Source organism: Felis catus, chromosome C1 (assembly GCF_018350175.1).
Source record: "Felis catus isolate Fca126 chromosome C1, F.catus_Fca126_mat1.0, whole genome shotgun sequence".
Lineage (NCBI taxonomy): Eukaryota > Metazoa > Chordata > Mammalia > Carnivora > Felidae > Felis > Felis catus.
The window spans coordinates 62,377,645-62,396,858 of NC_058375.1; the positions used below are offsets into that span (position 1 = coordinate 62,377,645).

The following is a 19,214-nucleotide window of genomic DNA, read 5'->3' on the forward strand; positions in this document are numbered from 1 at the left end:
AGAGGAAGTTTGGGCCTTTCCGGCCACCACCCGCTACAATATGGCTTCCCCCAGGGAAAGGCGAGACCTAACGTCAAAGTATAGTCTCTAAATCCTTCCTCACATGGATCGTAACGCAGAGTTCAAGAGATGGAAGGCACAGGGTCTGAGCAAAGCAGACCTCAGCCGAAAGGGCAGTGTGGATGAGGATGTGGTAGAACTTGTGCAGCTCCTGAATGGGCGAGAACAGTACTTCACCACGAGTTCCTGCGCTGGGCGCATCATCCTCCTAGATGGGGTGAGGCCGTTTTTTGTCCTTTCAGTGCCCACTCTTGTGGTGTGCAACACCAGAGTCCTGTGCCCACCTGAACAACACCCCAGTCCGAACACCCCAGTCCAGCCTGTGTTTGTCCTTCTGATGGGTAGTCTCGGCTTCTTTATGAAACTTGCAGGTTGAATTAAACCAGTGCTTCTAACACGTTAATGTGTCTATTAATCATTGGAAGCTTTTTTAGAATACAGATTCTGATTCAGTAATTCTTGGGTTGGGCTGATATTATGCATTTCTAACAAGGCCCCAAGGGATGAGGAAACTGGTGGCCTGGGAATGATCTTGAGTTGCAAAGGTTAGAGAATTTGATTCTGAATATTAGGGGGAATTTAAAGACTTTTCCAGCTGGGCGAGGCTCCTTTTCTCTTCAATCGCCCTATCAAATCATTGTTAACTACTTTATAGAACGTCTCCAGGGTTAAGGAGTTTACTGCCTCCTGGTGGCCAAATCCCTTATTACAGCTCTGGGAATTTTTACGTTAAGCCGAGTACAATAGAATATTTGGTATGGTGTAGTCTGAGATAGTGGTCAAGCCCACAGGCTTTGGAGTGATAACTGCTTAGATTTTAAACCAGTCATGGGACTTATTGGCTATGTGACTTTAGGAAGATTACCTAAACTCAGCCCCTCCCTGTTCCATGAACTGAGAATAATAGAGTATTTGCTTCATAGGGATTCTGTGTAAAAGAAATAGGATAATTTGAAATGTTTAGTTAGCATCATGTCTGTCCCATGTTAAGTGCACCGTAAAAGTTAGCTCCATGTTAATTTTAGCGTTAGGACTAAATTCAGAGCACGAAAGACAGCACATTCATAAGCTCATTCTTTAGATCCCTCATTCACTGATAATTTGCTGACCTCCCAGGTTAGGAGGGCCTGTATATTTTTATATCGCCTCCATTGCCTCCTGAACAGTGGCACTCTAGCTGGGCTTACTCTCTTCCACCATTTCTACTACACTGTTTTACCTAAATTTCTGCAGTGTTTTTCTAACAGGTCACTGATCTACTACCTTAGACCCCAAACTACATTACGTACTGTTAACAGATTTACTTTCCTAAAGACAGCTCTGTGTATGTCACTCATCTATGCTAAAATCTTTTATTACACATTTTTCACCATCAGAAACTCCGAACCCCTACCCTAGTATACCTTTCAACCCTTCTGCTGCTCCCTTATTTTCTGCTACTTCTCTTCATGTTTATCTGTTTACTAAAACTGAACTGTCCTTTCTCAGATTTACCAGCCTTTGCCTTTTTCATGTTTGTTTTTCCTGAAATGTTTTCCCCCATCTCTGTGTGTTTGAGATGTGACTCCAAAAACTCCCCTCTCCCATCTGAACACAAGCATACACACCCACTTGTAAGTAATGACTGCTTCTCCTGAACTGCCTTAGGACTTTTTCAGAACCTCTTTTCATTCTATGTAGATTATTTATTTTCACTTAGCCTTATTTCAGGAAGGAATTGCATTGAATTACAGAAAAGCAGTAGAGGAAGAAAAATAAAAAGTGGGGAAATGGAGGCGAAGGGAGTATAGATAAGATGAAGCTAGAAATGGCATTAGTTACCAAACATGCCCCCATATTCTATAAATTTTCTAGAGGTGGGCCACACATTTGACTCTTAAGATTTACAGCAGCCAGCGTAAGATCAGATACATGTCACTCAATGAAAGCAAACCAGTTATTCAGGACAAGCAGAGCTTTTCCGCTTTTCAAAGCCAGATAGCCAAGTCTCCTGTGTACCCATTGTAAAAATAGTTACTTTGTAGAAGTATAGTGATTGACAAGTACTTGTGGTTTACTGCATTCTCTTTCCAAGAGGGTAGGATCTGTTTATACCCAAAGAATCTAATGAACTTTAAAAACAAACATTCCCCAGTTAATAAACAAACAAACAAAAAAATCTGATGTTTAGGTATTTGCCTTCTTTAAACTTTGACCTTGCAGCCCTAGCTCTGCCCTTTGGGACTACATATAAAGTCTAATCCACATGTTACAAATGTATGCCTCTAGAGGCTAGAGACATAAGGGTATGAACAGCTGAGGTGTCAGTAAAAAGTAGTAAGCCCTGTGTGGGATTGGTACAGTGCTTTCTTAACAAAAGGAGTTCAAGTTGTTTTTTTGTTATTTGTTTTTTTAATATTGTACAAGTCAAATAAAACAGCTAGACTAGAGTACAACTCAGGGCTGCTAGTGTACAACCTCTTAGAATAATCCCTTTTCTCCTGACAAAATCATGACCATATTTCATAAAATATTAAGTTTTTATGATAAACAATTTATTTTCTTTCTATCTCAGCTAATTTGGTTTCATTTTTTGTTTTGGGTTAACTTTACCCAAAGCCTATTGAATTGTTCTCAGTAATACTTAAAATTACCACTTGGGATTATTCACCTAAGAAAGTTTAGAATTATGCTATGCATTGTATTTGTTATTTTTATAAATATGATAGAATTAAATTATGTTTATTATTTTTTTATTTTAGAATATAAATGGTTTTAAGGTTCAAAAGCAAAACTGTTGCTGGCTACTGGTCACACACAAACCTTGTGTAAAAGATGATGTGGTAAGTTTTTATATATAAATTTATATATAAACTTTTAAAATTTATTTATTTATTTACAGAGAGAACACACAAGCAGGGGAGAAGGGCAGAGGGAGAGAGAGAGAATAGCAGGCAGGCTCCACACTTTGCGTTGAGTCTGACCTGGGGCTTGAGCCCACAGCCCTGAGATCATGACCTGAGCCGAAATCAAGGGTCTGATGCTCAACCAACCGAGCTATCCAGGCGCCCCTAGAAATAAACTTTTAATTCACAGTCACATCAAATAAAGAACATAGAACACTAGAGGTAGATTTATGTACACAGTCATAATGACTGAAGATGAGAGAGCCCGAAGAGAATTCATTACAGTGGCTTTTTGATTTGTAGAGATAAAAGTATGTATGCATGTGTGTGTGCACACACACACATATGTATATATACACATATACATACATATGCATTACTGGTATATACATATATATACATATACATATATGTATGCATTACTCATATACATGTATATAATTATGTATGCATTCCTCTTGGACATAGAGAGTTTATGGATATTGGACACACAGATCAAAAATACAGGAATATCAGTTCTACCATTTGATGACTTTGTAACATGGAACAAATTATAGGAGAAAAGAGCTGAGTGAAAGGGATTAACACTATCTGTATATTACCAGCATACTGATATAAATAAATTATACATTACTGGAGTGCCTGGATGGCTCCGTTGATTGAGCATCTGACTTCAGAGCAGGTCATGATCGCGCAGTTCATGCATTTGAGCCCCATGTCATGCTCTGTGCTGACAGCTCAGAGCCTAGAACCTGCTTCAGATTCTGTGTCTCCCTCTCTATCTATGCTCCCCTGCTCACGTTCTGTCTCTGTCTCAACAATAAACAGACATTAAAAAAAATAAATTATACATTACTTATCTGGATTGCTTCTGGAAAATCTTCCCATCTGTGCTGAGTTATTTAGTTTCCTAAATTAAAATGTTTAGATGAAGTTCATATAAGTTTCTATTAGGTACTTTACCTTATGTGTTTATATTCTCACATGTTGTCTTCAGGGTGCTCACTCAGTCTCCATCTCCTTCTTTGGGTCCTGGTTCTTTCTGCATACCTACCCTTATTCTTTTCTGCTGCAGATAAGCTTTTGCAGGAAAGTTAGCTGCCGGCACGCCGTGCAGAAAAAGATTCTTGCTAATATCCAGGTGTCATTCCCAGAGGAGTCTGACTCCCCTTGCTTGGGCATGTTCGCCCCTTAGATCAGTTATTTTTGCCAGTAGAATGAAATGCTATCCTTGATCAGTCCTGGGCACTCGGCATCTCTGATATTATGATAGCAGCATAGTGTGAGGATCATGATTGACAGTCCCACTGGAATCAAATGGGATGAAGAAGAGAGGATACTGCCCAGGGATACTGGATGGACAGAAATAACAACTGCCTTGTATAAATGCTAGTTCAGACATACATGTGTCTCAAATCTCAGTCTCACAACAAAGCATTTAAAGAGTACATTCATAACTTATTCCTTAATGAAAATCTGTTATGGAATTAAATAGAATAGTAGTTTACAGTCCAAGTAATGGTTGGAAAGAATGACACAAAATGTTTATGGGAGAATTAGAAATCAGGTCTTTTATTTATTTATTTATTTATTTATTTTTAATTATTTTTTTTTTCAACGTTTATTTATTTTTGGGACAGAGAGAGACAGAGCATGAACGGGGGAGGGGCAGAGAGAGAGGGAGACACAGAATCGGAAACAGGCTCCAGGCTCTGAGCCATCAGCCCAGAGCCTGACGCGGGGCTCGAACTCACGGACCGTGAAATCGTGACCTGGCTGAAGTCGGACGCTTAACCGACTGCGCCACCCAGGCGCCCCTTATTTTTTATTAAAAAAAATTTTTTTAATGTTTATTTGTTTAGACAGAGACAGAACACAAGTTGGGGAGGGGCAGAGAGAGAGGGAGAAATACAGAATCCAAAGCAGTCTCTGGGCTCTGAGCTGTCAGTACAGAGCCCAACACAGGGCTCGAACCCACAAACTGCAAGATCATGACCTGAGCCAAAGTCGGATGCTTAACCAACTGACCCACCCAAGTGCCCCAGAAATCAGGTCTTTTAAAATTTTTTTTTTTCAACGTTTATTTATTTTTGGGACAGAGAGAGACAGAGCATGAACGGGGGAGGGGCAGAGAGAGAGGGAGACACAGAATCGGAAACAGGCTCCAGGCTCTGAGCCATCAGCCCAGAGCCTGACGCGGGGCTCGAACTCCCAGACCGCGAGATCGTGACCTGGCTGAAGTCGGACGCTCAACCGACTGTGCCACCCAGGCGCCCCTAAATCAGGTCTTTTAAAATAATAAGCAGATTAATCAGTTTTTGGAGATGGAGGACCAAAAAAGCAGAGTAAAAAGTTATTGCAGAAAAAGGTTGCTGGATGAGTCTGAATGTTTCTGGGGAAAACTGAAGTTGCATATGATAAAGGGTCACCAAAGAACAGAATCATATTTTTGTGTCCTATTGCTAACATTTTTCATTTATTTAGATTGTAGCTCTGAAGAAAGCAAATGGTGATGCCATTTTGAAATTTGAACCACTTATTCTTCATGTGCAGTGTCGACAGTTACAGGATGCACAGATTCTGGTAAATTTTTATGATTATACTTGAATTAATAGGTATGTGGGTAGATTTAATTTTAAAATTTAAATCTACCAAAAAAAAAAAACAATGCAATGTTAGTTTAATTAACTAGTTTTTAAATTTAATTATAGATTTGGGGTTATATATGTTTCTTCAGTTTATGTAGAGCTAAATAATCAGAGTTTATCTGATTAGCCAGATTATCGGAATTTAAACAATTTCTTTTCTTACAGCATTCAGTGGCAATAGATTCTGGTTTCAGGAACTCTGGCATAACTGTGGGAAAGAGAGGAAAGACTATGTTGGTAAGATAACTTTTGGCAAAAAGCAATTCTTTGGGCACAAAGTGACTCAGATTATAGAATAACCTCATTAGATTCTAGCCTTTAGTCTCTCCTTACTCAAATCTTCTTGCCATGCCCTTGCCCAGAAAGCTTCAGTACCTTACTCTTTGCTACAGAGCAGAGTCCAGAGTTCTTAGATTTGCATCTGAGATCCTATACTATCTTCCTCTATTTATTTTCAACCAGATTCTCTGTGCCCTCCTCACCATAGTCAAGGCTCAATTTAATAAGTACTATGATATAGTGGAAAGACTCATAGGCAGAGGGTCTACATGGGTATTGGTGGCACCACAGCTGTTCTGTATTAGCTTAGGCAAGCTCCTTAATCCCTTAGGATCTGAATTTTCTTAGCCATATTATGGGTCCAGCAAACTACTGCCCTGGGACCAAGTCCAGTCCACAGGAGGTCATATCCCACTACTCCCACTTGATAAGTTTTTGTCTAAAGTTGCTTTTCTGTTACAGTGGTAAAACTGAGTAGTAATGACAGATATTTTATGGCCACAAAGTCAGAAATATATACTATCTATCCTTTTATAGAAAAAGTTTACCAACCCCGGACTAGATGATCTTTAAAGACCTTTCTATGCCCCCAGCCTCTCTGAGTCCTTGTCCTGGCCAAGCCAACTCCTAGCGATTTTGCCCTGTTTCCTGTAGCATTTACTATTTGTAATGGCATGCATTCTTTGCTTTTGAACTATTTCAGGTTTTCCTCCATTCTAGCTCCCTAGACTTTCCTATTTTTCTATTTTAACAAATTGCCCATTCCCCAAATAGAGATGGCGTACAAAAGAAGACATCTATAAAAAAAAAGCATGACTAAATAGAAAGTCAGAGTCCACAGTACTGGTTTGTGTCCCACCCCGTCTCCTTCCCCTACACTGCATCTGGTAGCCCAAGCAAGAACAGAGTTGTTCTTTCACTTTCCTTTCCTTTGTCTTCCATATTCAATTAATTACAAGTCCTATCACATCCACGTCTAATTTCTTACACCCGACCCCACCTGTTCAAGCCCCTTGTTACTGCCCCTACATAAGTCCTCATGGTCTCACACCTCAGTCTCCTGACTGGTCTTCCTGCTATCCATCTTCTCCGTCAGTCACCCTGAGCCATTACTATCAGAATCCCCCTTTTTAAAAAGTCAGGGTCTCCATATATTTCCCCTGGTATTCAAGGCTTTACCCAAACTGTTTTCCATCGATCTTCTTTATGCTCATCTTCTGCTAGCATACTTCTGTTCCAGCCAGATAGAAAACTATGTTGTTTCCCAAATGTATCATGCTCTTTCATGTCTCCATGACTATAGATAAGTCGTTCTCTTGCTGGAATACCCTTGCCTCCATTTTTATGTGTGGTGAAATTGCATTTATCCTTCAAAATCCCAACTCAAATGCTACCTTTCCCATGAAGCCGAGGCCTCAGACTCAATTAGTTGCTCCTCTTCTATATTTCCTTAGCATCGTGTGTATGGGTATATGTACACGCATGGGCATATTGCACACATACGTGCATGTGTCTCTCCTGTCATAGCACATGAAACATCGTAGATGCTCTTTTGTAAAAGTCTATTGAGAGAATTTTTATTTCTCATAATAGTTTTTGCTGCTGTTCTTAACCTATTTCCATTGTTTGGATTTGCTTGGCACATGCTGACTATTTCATCAACAGGTTTGCTAAGATTGGCAACCCTCAAGCCTGGAAAAAGCAGCCACTTTGTGAGATAGGACAGGCTTGTTATTTTCTTATAACCACACTCTGCTCAAGCAGCACTAAGAGGCTCTTCCGCATCCAGTCCATTTTGATTTTCCTTTGAAGCTGCTGTTGAGATTTCATTAATTTCTTTTCTTTAAATAGGGCATTAAGTCTTACTAAGCTTTAGTGAGACTGAAACTGTTAAAGTGATTGGATTCTTGGATATTATCTGCTTTTCTGAAAAACAATGTGTAGAATGACTTTCTTCAGAAATAACTTTATGTGTTGGGAAAATCTATTTAATCTCCTTTCATTCAATTGTGTTTAGCTAAAGTATATTAAAGCATAAACTTAAATCCTGTAATGGAACCCAACTATCTTTAAACACTGCCCTGACTGGGACTTTTCTTTAGTTATCTTCAGTGTCTCTAGTACATAAATCATTGTATCTAAATTGTTTGTCCTTGTAGGCTATCCGGAGCACACATGGCTTAGAAGTTCCATTAAGCCATAAAGGAAAACTGATGGTGACTGAGGAATATATCGACTTCCTGTTAAAGATAGCGAATCAAAAAATGGAGGAAAACAAGAAGAGAATTGAAAGGTATATTAATTGGATAGTTCCATGTTACTCTTCTATATCTAGGTCATCTTTGAAAACATTGATACATACCATCTTCAGTTTATACTCCCAACTACTTTTCTATTTGTAGCCTTATCACAGATAATAAAAAAAATGATCAAAGTAATAGATGAGAGTAGCCCAGGCTGTAATGGATACTAAATAGAGCATAAAGGGGAGGCTCCATGGAGGGCAGTGGGACATGACTGCCAGCAACATGCATAAAGGTGAGAAGCATAATCACTCAGGTAAGAGTGCCTGACAGCGACAGGGACCATAACTGATCGACTTGAAGGCAGCCAGGGAAGAGGTACACACTGCCCCCTGGATGTGTTCTACTGGAGATTACCTACAATCTCCTTTTGAGGAAAGCAATCTGGTTAATTTTAGTCTGATAAATATTTTACATATTTGGCTGGTTCTTAGGGATTAAATCTAGAATTGCCATAATTGTTCCAGTGGGAAGGATTATGGCTATCAATTCACATCGTTATACTTTTCTTCTTCTTAAACTTTACCTCCTGGTAAGTAAAACTCTTACATTACTTTCTTCTCAACTTTTTCCTAAAAACCGAGTTTTTGACATAAAGCAGTGACTATGATGCTGCTTTTCTTATATGAAGGTAATGCCACTGAACTACCATCAGCAAGATGTATACTTCTGAGTTATTCAAGGAGTGATGGTCAACTTCTTGTTGTTTGGAATTTCCTTTTTCTCTTCTCCTTGGTTACCTCACAACTGGTCAATCCTTGCCCAAGTAATTCTTAAGTCATTCTTCTCTCCCCATCTGTACTGTCACTTTCCTTATTCAAGACCATTGCAATATAGCCTTGTTAGCTGGTCTCATAGTAGCATGCTTCTAATGTGTCTCTCTGCTAAGCCATTCTCTGTTATCACCCTCAGAATCCTGACTGCAGGGGCACTTGTGTGGCTTACTCAGTTAAGTGTCTGACTTCTGCTCAAGTCATGATGTCATGGTTCGTGTGTTACAGCCCCACATCAGTCTCTGCACTGACACCTCAGAGCCTGCTTGGGATTCTCTCTCTTCCCCTCTCCCCTTATTCTCCCTCTCCCTCTCTCTCTCTCTCTCTCTTTCTCTCAAAATAAATAAATTTTTTAAAAAGTTAAAAGAATCCTGACTAAAATGCAAAGGAATCTTATTGTTCAACTTGCCTGTGTAACATTCTTTAATACCTACAGTTTCCTTCTCACCCCCTTTGGAGAAGCTAAGGCTACAGGTGCCAATGGTAGCAGTGTAGGACGGTGGAAAGAGAGAGAATTTGGACCCAGAGGCAGAGCTGAGTTTGATTCCAGGTTCTACCACAATTTACTCAACTCGCTTGGCTTAATTTTTCTTGTGTCTAACTTGGGAGAAATACTTGTCTTAAAAAACAGTTTTAGTATACATTAAATAGCATGTGTAAAATGACCAGCCCTATCCATGTCATGTCATGGATTCTCAGGATAGAGTAGTGCTTTTCTTTCTTCACGGACACATATAGAAAATAAACCTACAATCACATCACTACCACCATCCAGGCTTTCTCAACCAGAGCTCCTCATTTGAACCATAGAATTCACAAATTATTCAAGTGACTGTTTCTCATTTCTCTCAACAATGGTATACATCTTCCATCCTAGATACGTTGGAGAGAACTTAAGTCATTATGTACAGTGGATGTCTTAGGGCATTAGAACTTAATCTTCTGGTGTAACCCTGGTTGAAAAAAGCAGAGGGGTTACCTGGCTTTGAGCAAACATTCTAAATGAAGTGATAATTTCAAGTAAGTACTGAAGAGCACCCAGCCACTTGAGCAGACTACAGAGATTGAACTACATGCAGGTACTTATTGGTACCATTCCAAAAGTTTACTGCTTTTCTTAGATCGTATTCCAGTGAGACTCTTTGCTAAAACATAGGAAGTAACAAATCAGTTTCTCTGTTTCCTTACTTGAATTTCAACAAGATTATAAATATAGCCCAAGAGCAACTAACTATACACCTGGTGAAGTTAATTGAGCCACGTTCACCAACTATAAAATCAAATTATACTTTAAATCCATTGACTCGGAAATATGTTTTGAGATTATAGTGTGCATGCTGCTATCAAGAGAGCCATGCTCATCATATGAAATCAGTGAAAAATTACAGAAGGGTAAAAAGTGTCTCAAGATACTGATTAGAAGATTACATGTGAATTCAGAAAGGGGGAACAAATTAGAGAGTTCCTGTGGGAACAGCTGTACATCCAACCAAAGGCAGAGAAAAGTCACCCTTCTGATGTTGAAAAGTGAAAAAATAATAAACACTGGAGGTGATAAGTCATGCAATCAGATAGAGTACTAAAATTGGTTTGTCGTAGGACCAAAGTTTCACAATTCAAATGACTATAGTAGAATTTTTATAAGTCAAATCCTAATGAGTAAAATTTCAGCAATAAGAAATGATCTAGAAATGTGAAAATTAAAGTTAACAGGTAAAATGTTCTTAATATAAAAAAGGTCTTGTTTGTGTAAAACAGTTCCCCAGCCCACTTCTTAGTGGAAAGAGTAAGATACATTCATACATAATGGTTTCTAGGCAAAAAATACCAAGTTTGGAGATCTATTTACTACTAATTACAAGAGGAAGGCTATCTTTGGATCTATTAATAAGAGATCAAGACTGACTTGGGTCAGATGAAACCACATTTGGCTATGAGTACAATGAAGTTAGTCGTGTTCTTCTCTTCACCAACTGTGTAGTAAGAAAATGCTAAATATAGAGTAAAAGGGCTGAGTACATTGGCATATAATACTGTTGATAAAGCAAATTGGAGAGAAAAAGTAAATGAATCTATATCCGATGGTTGGTTGTTTTTTTTTTTTTAACTTTTCTTTTTTATGGTAAAATATATGTACATAAAATTGACCATTTAAACTGTACATTTCGATGGCATTAAGTACATTCACATTGTTACTCAGCCACTACCATCAACACTATCCATCTTCAGAACCTTTTCATCATCCTAAACGGAAACTCTGTACCCATTAAACAATAAATCCCCATTCCCTAGAATCCCAGCCCCTAGTAACCACTATTCTATTTTCTATTACTATGAATTTGACTCTTCTAGGTACCTCACATAAGTGGAATCATACAATATCTGTCTTTTTATGTCTGGCTTATTTCACTTAGTATACTGTCTTCAGAGTGTATCCATGTTGTAGCAGGTATCACAATTTCATTTCTTTTTAAGGCTAAGTAATATTCCAATATAGTTATATACCACATTTTATATATCCATTCATTCATCAGTGGATGTTTGGGATTTTTCTGCCTTTAAGCTATTGCGAATAATGCTGCTATCAACATATTTGTACAAATATCCAAGTCCTGACTTTCAGTTCTTTTGGGTATAGACCCAGAAGTAGAATTGTGGGATCATATGGTAGTTCCAGGTTTAATTTTTTGAAGAATTGCTATGCTGTTTTCCACCGGAGCTGCACTGTCTTATATTCCCACCAGCAATGCACAAGGGTTCCTTTCCTTGCCAACACTTGTTGTCTGTGTGTGTGTGTGTGTGTGTGTGTGTGTGTGTGTGTGTGTGTGTGTTTAATAATGTCCATCCTGATAGGTGTGAGGTGATGTCTGTGTGGTTTTGATTTGCATTACCCTGATGTTAGTGACATTGAGCATGTCTTCATATACCTATTGGCAAGAAATTCTCTTATATCACTTTGCTCCTTTCCTTCCTGTTTGTGGTGCTCCTTCTCAGCTTCCTTCTGGATTTCCCTTATTAATCTACCTGGTGGTTAAGTATTACTATTCTCTAACACACTGCCCTTGGCCCATTGCTTCAGCTACTTCCCCATATAAATGGTAGGTCTTCCAAATTTCTCCCAAGTCCCGAGCCTATATATACAATAAGCTTTTGAACACATCTAACTAGAATACTCACTCTATCAGCCTTTCTTTATTATCTTTCTTATCCTAGTCTCAACCCCATAGCCATTGCCTTCGTTCACATTCGTTTACCAGCATTATTTACCATTTACCAGTTATTATTTACCAATATTATTTACCAGTATTTATTTACTATCATTTATCAGTATTATTACCACTCAGGGCAAAACAGAAATGTGAACTGTGTTGAATTACAATTATTTACTTGTACGTATGTCCTTTTTTTCCACTACAATGTGGTCACATTGGAAATAGGACTGACTTCTCCCTGTCACCAACCACCCCCCCCCCACGCACACACATGCGTGCGCACTTTAAATACTCTTATCCTAAAACCTTAGTGTCCAGCTCATAGTGGAAAACCATACATGTGTATTGAATTAATAACAGACAATAAAAGAACTTAAAAGTTAACACATTAAGTGTTCCCCAAAGGCAAAGACCGTTTCTTATTTTCTGAATATCTGGCATGAGAATAGTGGTGAATAAATATTTGCTAAATTCATTAACTGACTTTTTCCATCAACAGTGCTACTTACAAGGCTTCAGAGCCTTAGATGATTATTCTGGAAGATGTGTAGGATGGCTTACAGATAGGGCGAGCAGGTGTAGGCTCTTGCTACAGAGTCCTGGTGAGAAGTTAATAGGACCCTAAATAGCAAGATGAATGGGAGCGATAGTGCAGAGTGTAAACTGAACATGGAGACAGACTAGAAATGGGGGTAGAGAGAAGAAAGAGGCAAGGATAACAGAGGTCTTAGACTCCCTACTGTTGCTAGTCTTATTTTTAAAATGGAATTAAAGCAAGTAAATAACTCGTACGTTTCCCTAGGTACTTCAGTCAAAAGAAGTAAATAATATAAAGTGAACACACACACTTTGTTTTTGCATAGTTCCCCCTGGATATTCCCTCCCCTCCTTTTTTTCCTTTCCCATACCTAGTCCACTTCTGTCCATTCTTACTATTCAGCCCTGGCATTGGGTTTTTTTCCCAAGGAGCGTTCCATGATCTCACTCAAAGCAGAGTACTGCCAGTGTGCCCCAACTTTGTCCTGTCTTTTTTCATGGCATGCTGAATGTGTCTTACCAGTTCTGCAGCCCCTTAAACCCTGAACTCCCTGAGGGCACAACTTGGTCTCTTACTTCTCTTCCCAGCACCTGGCACAGGCAATGTTCCCAGCACCTGGCACAGGCAATGCCTGTTTTTTAAATAAAAATGCTTGAGTTTAATCCAGTTAAAATCTAAATACATTTTTATGAAAATAGCCACCTTTGTTATTTGTGAATAATGGAAGCCTAAAAGGTATGAAATTGTGTCCAGCTTTCATTAATTTTATGTTCCTATTTAAGAAATCAGAGAAATATCAGCTCTTTATTGCAAGTGGTCCTCTAACTGACCTGAAAAACAAGAATTCATTTTCCCAGGGCTGGTCTGAAAAATTCTGTCATGAAGAGAACTAAGTACAAGTTGCCCTGTGGCATGACAGTCTTGACTGCAGAAGTAGAGAAACTGAAGACAATTTGATTTTCTTAAGGGGTAGGGAAGACTGTTGCCTGTGCATACATTTCCTTTTATATCCTGAGCTCTTTTTGTTGCCTGTGAGAGCTGAGAAAATTGCACTTTGAGAATTGGGCTGTAGAAGGCTGTGTAAAGGGGCATCATACGAGGGCAGAGCATGTAATTGCAAAACAAATTTCCGACTTATCGAGAGAGATAGTTTCCCAAAGAACTTTTTAAAAATTGTTTTAAAAAAGGAAAAGGAAAAAGTATTTGAAATATTTATTCTTAGCTTTCAGCACAAAGGGCCTTTGTTCCATTTCACCAGTTGTTTTTGGGTACCCCACGGATGTGGCTTTGAATTCTGAGGTTCTTTAATGGAAGATTAAAGTAAGGCACCTGTTCCTCTTTAATTACTTTTTTTTTATGTAATTGACAAGATATTTTACACAAGCTATTAATTCTCTGTGATCATAAAAGAGCAATTTAATCTTACCTTTAATTTTCTAGGAATGAAGTATAATCCACAGAAAAAAAAAAAAAAACACTTGGTTACCTGAGTCTAAAGTTCAGAGTTGGGTGGGAAATGGTAGAAAATGAACTTTCACATCATGGATAGCCTCTTATGATCAAATAAGGGTGATTCACACCATTTTGTGGTATGAATTTTTGGATTTATGTTTTATATAAAATGAATCATTCTACAGGGTCATTTTATTAAGCTATTCTAAATAGACAGTGTGGAAGATGAGAAGAAAATAAGTCATTGAAGTCACCCAAGATGATGGTAAGACCTGGAGAGAAAGATCATGCCAAGTATAGAAGTTTTCATGAATGTAAGGGACTGAACAAAATACTGGTATATTGGCGTGAGGGGCAGATGAAGGAGTTTCGTCTGGTGAAGTGTTAGTGAGCCAGATGAATTCTGACCTCACCTCAACTCTGTGTTAGGTAGGATATGGAAAGAATAAGCATCTCCACTTGAGAGGAATGCAGAGCAGATGGTGTCTTTGTGGGGGGACCAGATTTCAGTTAAGTAAGGATATAAGGGGTACATTAAATTAAAAGACTGTTACCATGGAACAGGACAGGGTCTAAAAAATTATACATCAGTTACTATTTTTCAAAGCCTTTTGCTGTACCTCCTACTATACTGTTTTTCCTTGTACTATACCTCCGTCTTTGAGATTGATTTATTAATTGAAGAAATATCTATTGAGTACCTATTACTTGCCAATCATGGTGTTGGGTATCAAGGTATACAGTGGTAAGTACATAGTACTTGAAATACGGACAGGATATGTAGCATTCATGTTAGGTACGTATTAGAATTATGTGGAATGTTTGGAAACAGGTGAATATATCTTGGGTTTTTTAGGGCAGTTTAGAGCCTTTGCAAGTAGAACTTAACCTGTTCGTTGAATTTAAGATAGAAGAAAATTGGTCCAAATAGCCATCTATCGTATAGGTCTCAAAATTCCCTGTCACAGTTTGCCGTTATAATAGAATGTAAAGCGTGATGAGATCCCCACAATGGCAAGGGAATTCTGAGCTTCCAGATGACTCTAATTTGGGACCTACTATAACACATCCATATTCACCTTTTTGTTCAGCATTTATTATTTGTTCACTTTTTTGGCATATTTTTCCCAAGTGTGTCAGCATCACACTACATTTTAAGAATATTAACAGAAAACAAGATAGATGGGGTCGTTGATCTCATAGAGTTTATATTCTGTAAAAATAGTCATATTGAGAATTTACTTTGTGCCAGGCACTGTGCTAGGTACTTACATATATAACCTGTAACCTCCTGACAACTTAGCTTGGTACGAGATAATACCCACTTTTATAAATGAGGAAATCGAAACTCAGTAAAGTTGGAATTAGCCTGGCTTAGCTTTCCCAGTGGAACACATCTGAAGCATATGCAACACACCATGCCACCTCTCTGCCTTTCCACATATGCGGAAGGCTACTGTGTGAGGCAGAGCATTGTATTAGGTGCTAGCACGGAAGAAGAAAAGACATGAAGAAAAATTTTCAGGGAGCTAACAGTTTGTTGTACCACAAAGTTAACACTAACATGGAAGTAGGAAAATGAGGAAAGGGAAAGAATAATTTATATTTAAAAAATTAAGATAGCTAATAAGCAGATGAAAAACAATTTCACTTGCAAACAAACAAAAAATAATGGGACATTGTTGTCACCTATCAAAGTAAAGTATGTTTTTTGACGGTAATATTCAATATTTGAGTGAAGTGGTCTGTCAAGTATTGCCATTAGAAGCATATTTTTTGGGGGGGTGCCTGGTGGCTCAGTTGGTTAAGTGTCCAATGTCAGCTCAGGTCATAATCTTGCAGTCCTGTGAGTTCAAGCCTCGTGTCGGGCTCTGTGCTGGCAGCTCAGAGCCTGGAGCCTGCTTCAGATTCTGTGTCTCCCTCTCTCTCTCTGCCCCTCCCCAGCTCGCACTCTGTCTCTCTCTCTCAAAAATAAACATTAGAAAACATTTAAAAAGAAAAAAGAAGCATTTTTTTTTACACCCATTCTGGAAAACAAGTAGTATTTATCAAGAGCTTTACCGTTTATACCCTTTAACCAGGTAATTACATTTCTAGGGGTCTGCCTTAAATAAACAGCTAGAAACTCAGGTCATGTTATTTTTGAAAATGTTTGTCACACTGTTGTTTGTATTAGGGAAAGTTTGAAAATTAATTAAGGCCAATTTAGATGACATAATGTTATACTATCATTAAAAAGTGTTATTCTGTAGTTTATTTGATGATACAGAAAAATTTTTCAATAAATATATAACAGAAAATGTAAAATTTTATATATAAAAATTCTGTAAAATACAGTAGATATATGGGTGCATGCATAAGTACATTAATTCAGAATATATTAATAAACTGGAAAGAATTAAAATATTGACAAGTTATTTCTAAGTAGTTATATAGAGGTAATCCGTATTTGTAACCTCATATATTTGCCAAATTTTCGAAAATGAGATTTTATTACATTTGTGATTTTTTATAAAGGAAAATAGTATCTGTTCTGTTTTTACCTTCTTTGTTTGACTCCTACACGTGGAATAGAATTTGAGGTAGAATACCAGTTGTCAAGAGGTGATTCCAACCAATTTTTAGGAGTGTTCTTAAAAACTGAAAACATATTTCCTAATTAAATGATCATACCAAAAAGCAAGAAGCATATTATTTCCCTAACTCATTTTATATTTTAAGGTTAATACAAAACATAAAATTTATATAACTTATAAGTTCTAGATGTATTTCATTCATGCTATTTCAGAACATAGATATAACAATAGTATTTATTTCTTTATAGGTTTTACAACTGCCTACAACATGCTTTGGAAAAAGAAACTATTACTAACTCACATCCCAAAGAGAAAATCAAAGACAAAAATAATTCATCATATACTCATAAGAAAAAAAGAAACCCAGAAGCATGTGGCAAATGTATTGAAGAAAATGATAAAGAACTTGAAAATGATGATGATCCAGGAATCAGTGTTACTATCTTCCCTGAAGATTACTAAGATTTGGTCTTGGTAGTGTAATGTTTCTAATAGATATTCCAAAGCTGCTCTTTATAAGAGTATTTTAGTTTCTTGAGCATATGAGCCACTCAGAAAAGCAAGATTTATTCTTTCTCTGTATTTTAGAGAAATCCCTAACTTTTAAAAATAGCTGTGTATAATATTTGCTTATTAAATACCATCTGTTTTAGTCACATAGAGATTTCCTTGCAAAAATAAAATTGACTGGGGCACCTGGTTGCCTCAGGCAGAGGAGCATAGGATTCTCCATTGTGGGGTCATGGGTCTGAGCCCCACGTTGGGCATAGAGATTACTTAAAAATAAAATCTTTTAAAAACCAAAGCAAAATTGACTTTTTAAATGACTCTTTTTTTTTTAAGTTTCAATTTCTACTTCTGCAAAACACAACTATAATACTCTTTCAGTTGAAGAACCTTAACATTAGGAATACTTGAGTAAAAGTCATCTCCACATTTTACTTCTTTTTAACTTTGAAATCTCCAGCTTTTAAAGGGGGATAAGTCTGCTTCTTGTTGCCATGGAGTCCAGTAACAAGTTCTTCCCTTTCTTTTGACCTTGTGGAGAAAAGAACTGATAGGCTTTTTGTTCAGGACAAAATACCTGAACCCTGTTTCTCATTATTTCTCACAACCCAGAGCTTGCCACTGACACACGGTCTCTGTGACACAGGTGAGACCTAGTTTTCCACTAAACCTGGTCAGAAATGATAACTTAAGACATAGGAATCTTTGTAGAATCTTTATATACTATTTTGGAGAATTTCAAGGAATCGGAAACCTTGGGTTTGAGTTTTGACTGCTGCAAGGAGGTCCTTGAGCAAATCACTGAATTCCCAAGGCTTTCTCTTTCCTCTTCTGCATAATAGCAGTTCTGACACCTGCTGTATTTACACCACAGGAGTGCTGACAGCATCATGTTAAATAAAAATGAGAAAGTTATTAATAGACATCTGCATATATGTTACCATTTACTTTCCGTTTATTTTCATTATAAAATGAAGATCCTTCATACCATATTTTCAGAAAGTATCAAATTGTAAATTTTATATTTAAAGAGAAATTACTAGTCATAGGACTAAGGATAAAATTAACCAGAATATCAAGAAAAAAATTATACAATGTAGTAAACATTGTGATTTTGCCATTTCTTAGTATTTTTATAATTTAAGTTTTCATGTAAATATGTTTAGATTTGCATCTCAGATGCTTACCTTCTGAGATCTGATTTTGTACTTGTATTTTTAAAATAGGTAGACTTCATAAACATCTATTATCCTCTAAGTAAATGCATCATGGATAATGGCCAAGGAGCTTTAAAGTTATTGAGAGATTTTTTCTTTGACCTTCATAATAAGATACCAATATTTACTTTTCCTAATTTCTTTTAGCATCCCTACAACATTTAGGAAGTCTTCCAACACAATCTTCTCTTTCATTGTTCCAGAAAGAAGCTCCTTGGAGTCCTCAATCTCCTTGCCATCCTGCAGCATTTGGTGCTGTTAATTATTCTTTAAAAAAATTTTTTTTTTCTACATTTATTTATTTTTGAGGGAATGAGACAAAGCACTAGCAGGGGAGGTGCAGAGAGATGAAAGCGACAAAGAATCTGAAACAGGCTCCAGGCTCTGAGCAAGAGTTCAGCACAGAGCCCGATGCGGGGCTCGAACCCACGAGCCATGAGATCATCACCTGAGCCAAAGCTGGACACTCAACCGACCGAGCCACCCAGGTGCCCCAATGCTGCTGTTAATCATTCTTGCATCCATGGGCATCCCGAACACTTCTCAATCATTTTCCTGATTAGGGTGAATCCTTCTCAGTTCTTTTTTTCTAAAACCCTTCAACAGTTTTCAATATTCACTGCACCTTAGAATCATCTTCAGAACTTTGGAAAACTACAGAAAGGATCTGAGACTCTCCAGGGAGGGACAGTAAGCATGTGTACTTTTTTTTAAGCTACCAAATTTTTCTCTAATTGTAAACCAAAGGGCAATAATGTGTAGGC

General features: G+C 37.7%; 1 protein-coding gene across 4 annotated transcripts; it reads left to right on the forward strand.

The window, feature by feature from the left end:
• Positions 1–9: 9 nt before the first annotated feature.
• On the forward strand, positions 10–17,537 carry TYW3 (tRNA-yW synthesizing protein 3 homolog). Of its 4 annotated transcripts, XM_006934840.4 has the most exons (7): positions 10–277; positions 2,802–2,882; positions 5,430–5,528; positions 5,759–5,830; positions 8,032–8,165; positions 13,928–14,018; positions 16,975–17,049. In XM_006934840.4, the coding sequence occupies exons 1-6, from the start codon at positions 104–106 to the stop codon at positions 14,004–14,006; spliced, it is 639 nt and encodes a 212-aa protein (XP_006934902.2). In that variant the 5' UTR covers positions 10–103; the 3' UTR covers positions 14,007–14,018; positions 16,975–17,049. The 4 variants fall into 4 exon arrangements, with proteins under 4 accessions (XP_006934902.2, XP_003990278.2, XP_006934901.2 ...); XM_003990229.5 differs by lacking the exon at positions 13,928–14,018 and having other exon boundaries at positions 16,975–17,537; XM_006934839.4 differs by lacking the exons at positions 5,759–5,830; positions 13,928–14,018 and having other exon boundaries at positions 16,975–17,537.
• The last annotated feature ends 1,677 nt before the right edge of the window (positions 17,538–19,214 follow it).

What these genes read in the sequence shown, in the direction of transcription:
- TYW3 (XM_003990229.5), top strand. Translation starts at nt 104, where the DNA reads ATGGATCGTAACGCAGAGTTCAAGAGATGGAAGGCACAGGGTCTGAGC. An exon ending in AGAGAGGAAAGACTATGTTG is followed by an intron (nt 5,831 to 8,031) that starts GTAAGATAACTT and finishes TTGTCCTTGTAG; the next exon opens with GCTATCCGGAGCACACATGG. An exon ending in AACAAGAAGAGAATTGAAAG is followed by an intron (nt 8,166 to 16,974) that starts GTATATTAATTG and finishes ATTTCTTTATAG; the next exon opens with GTTTTACAACTGCCTACAAC.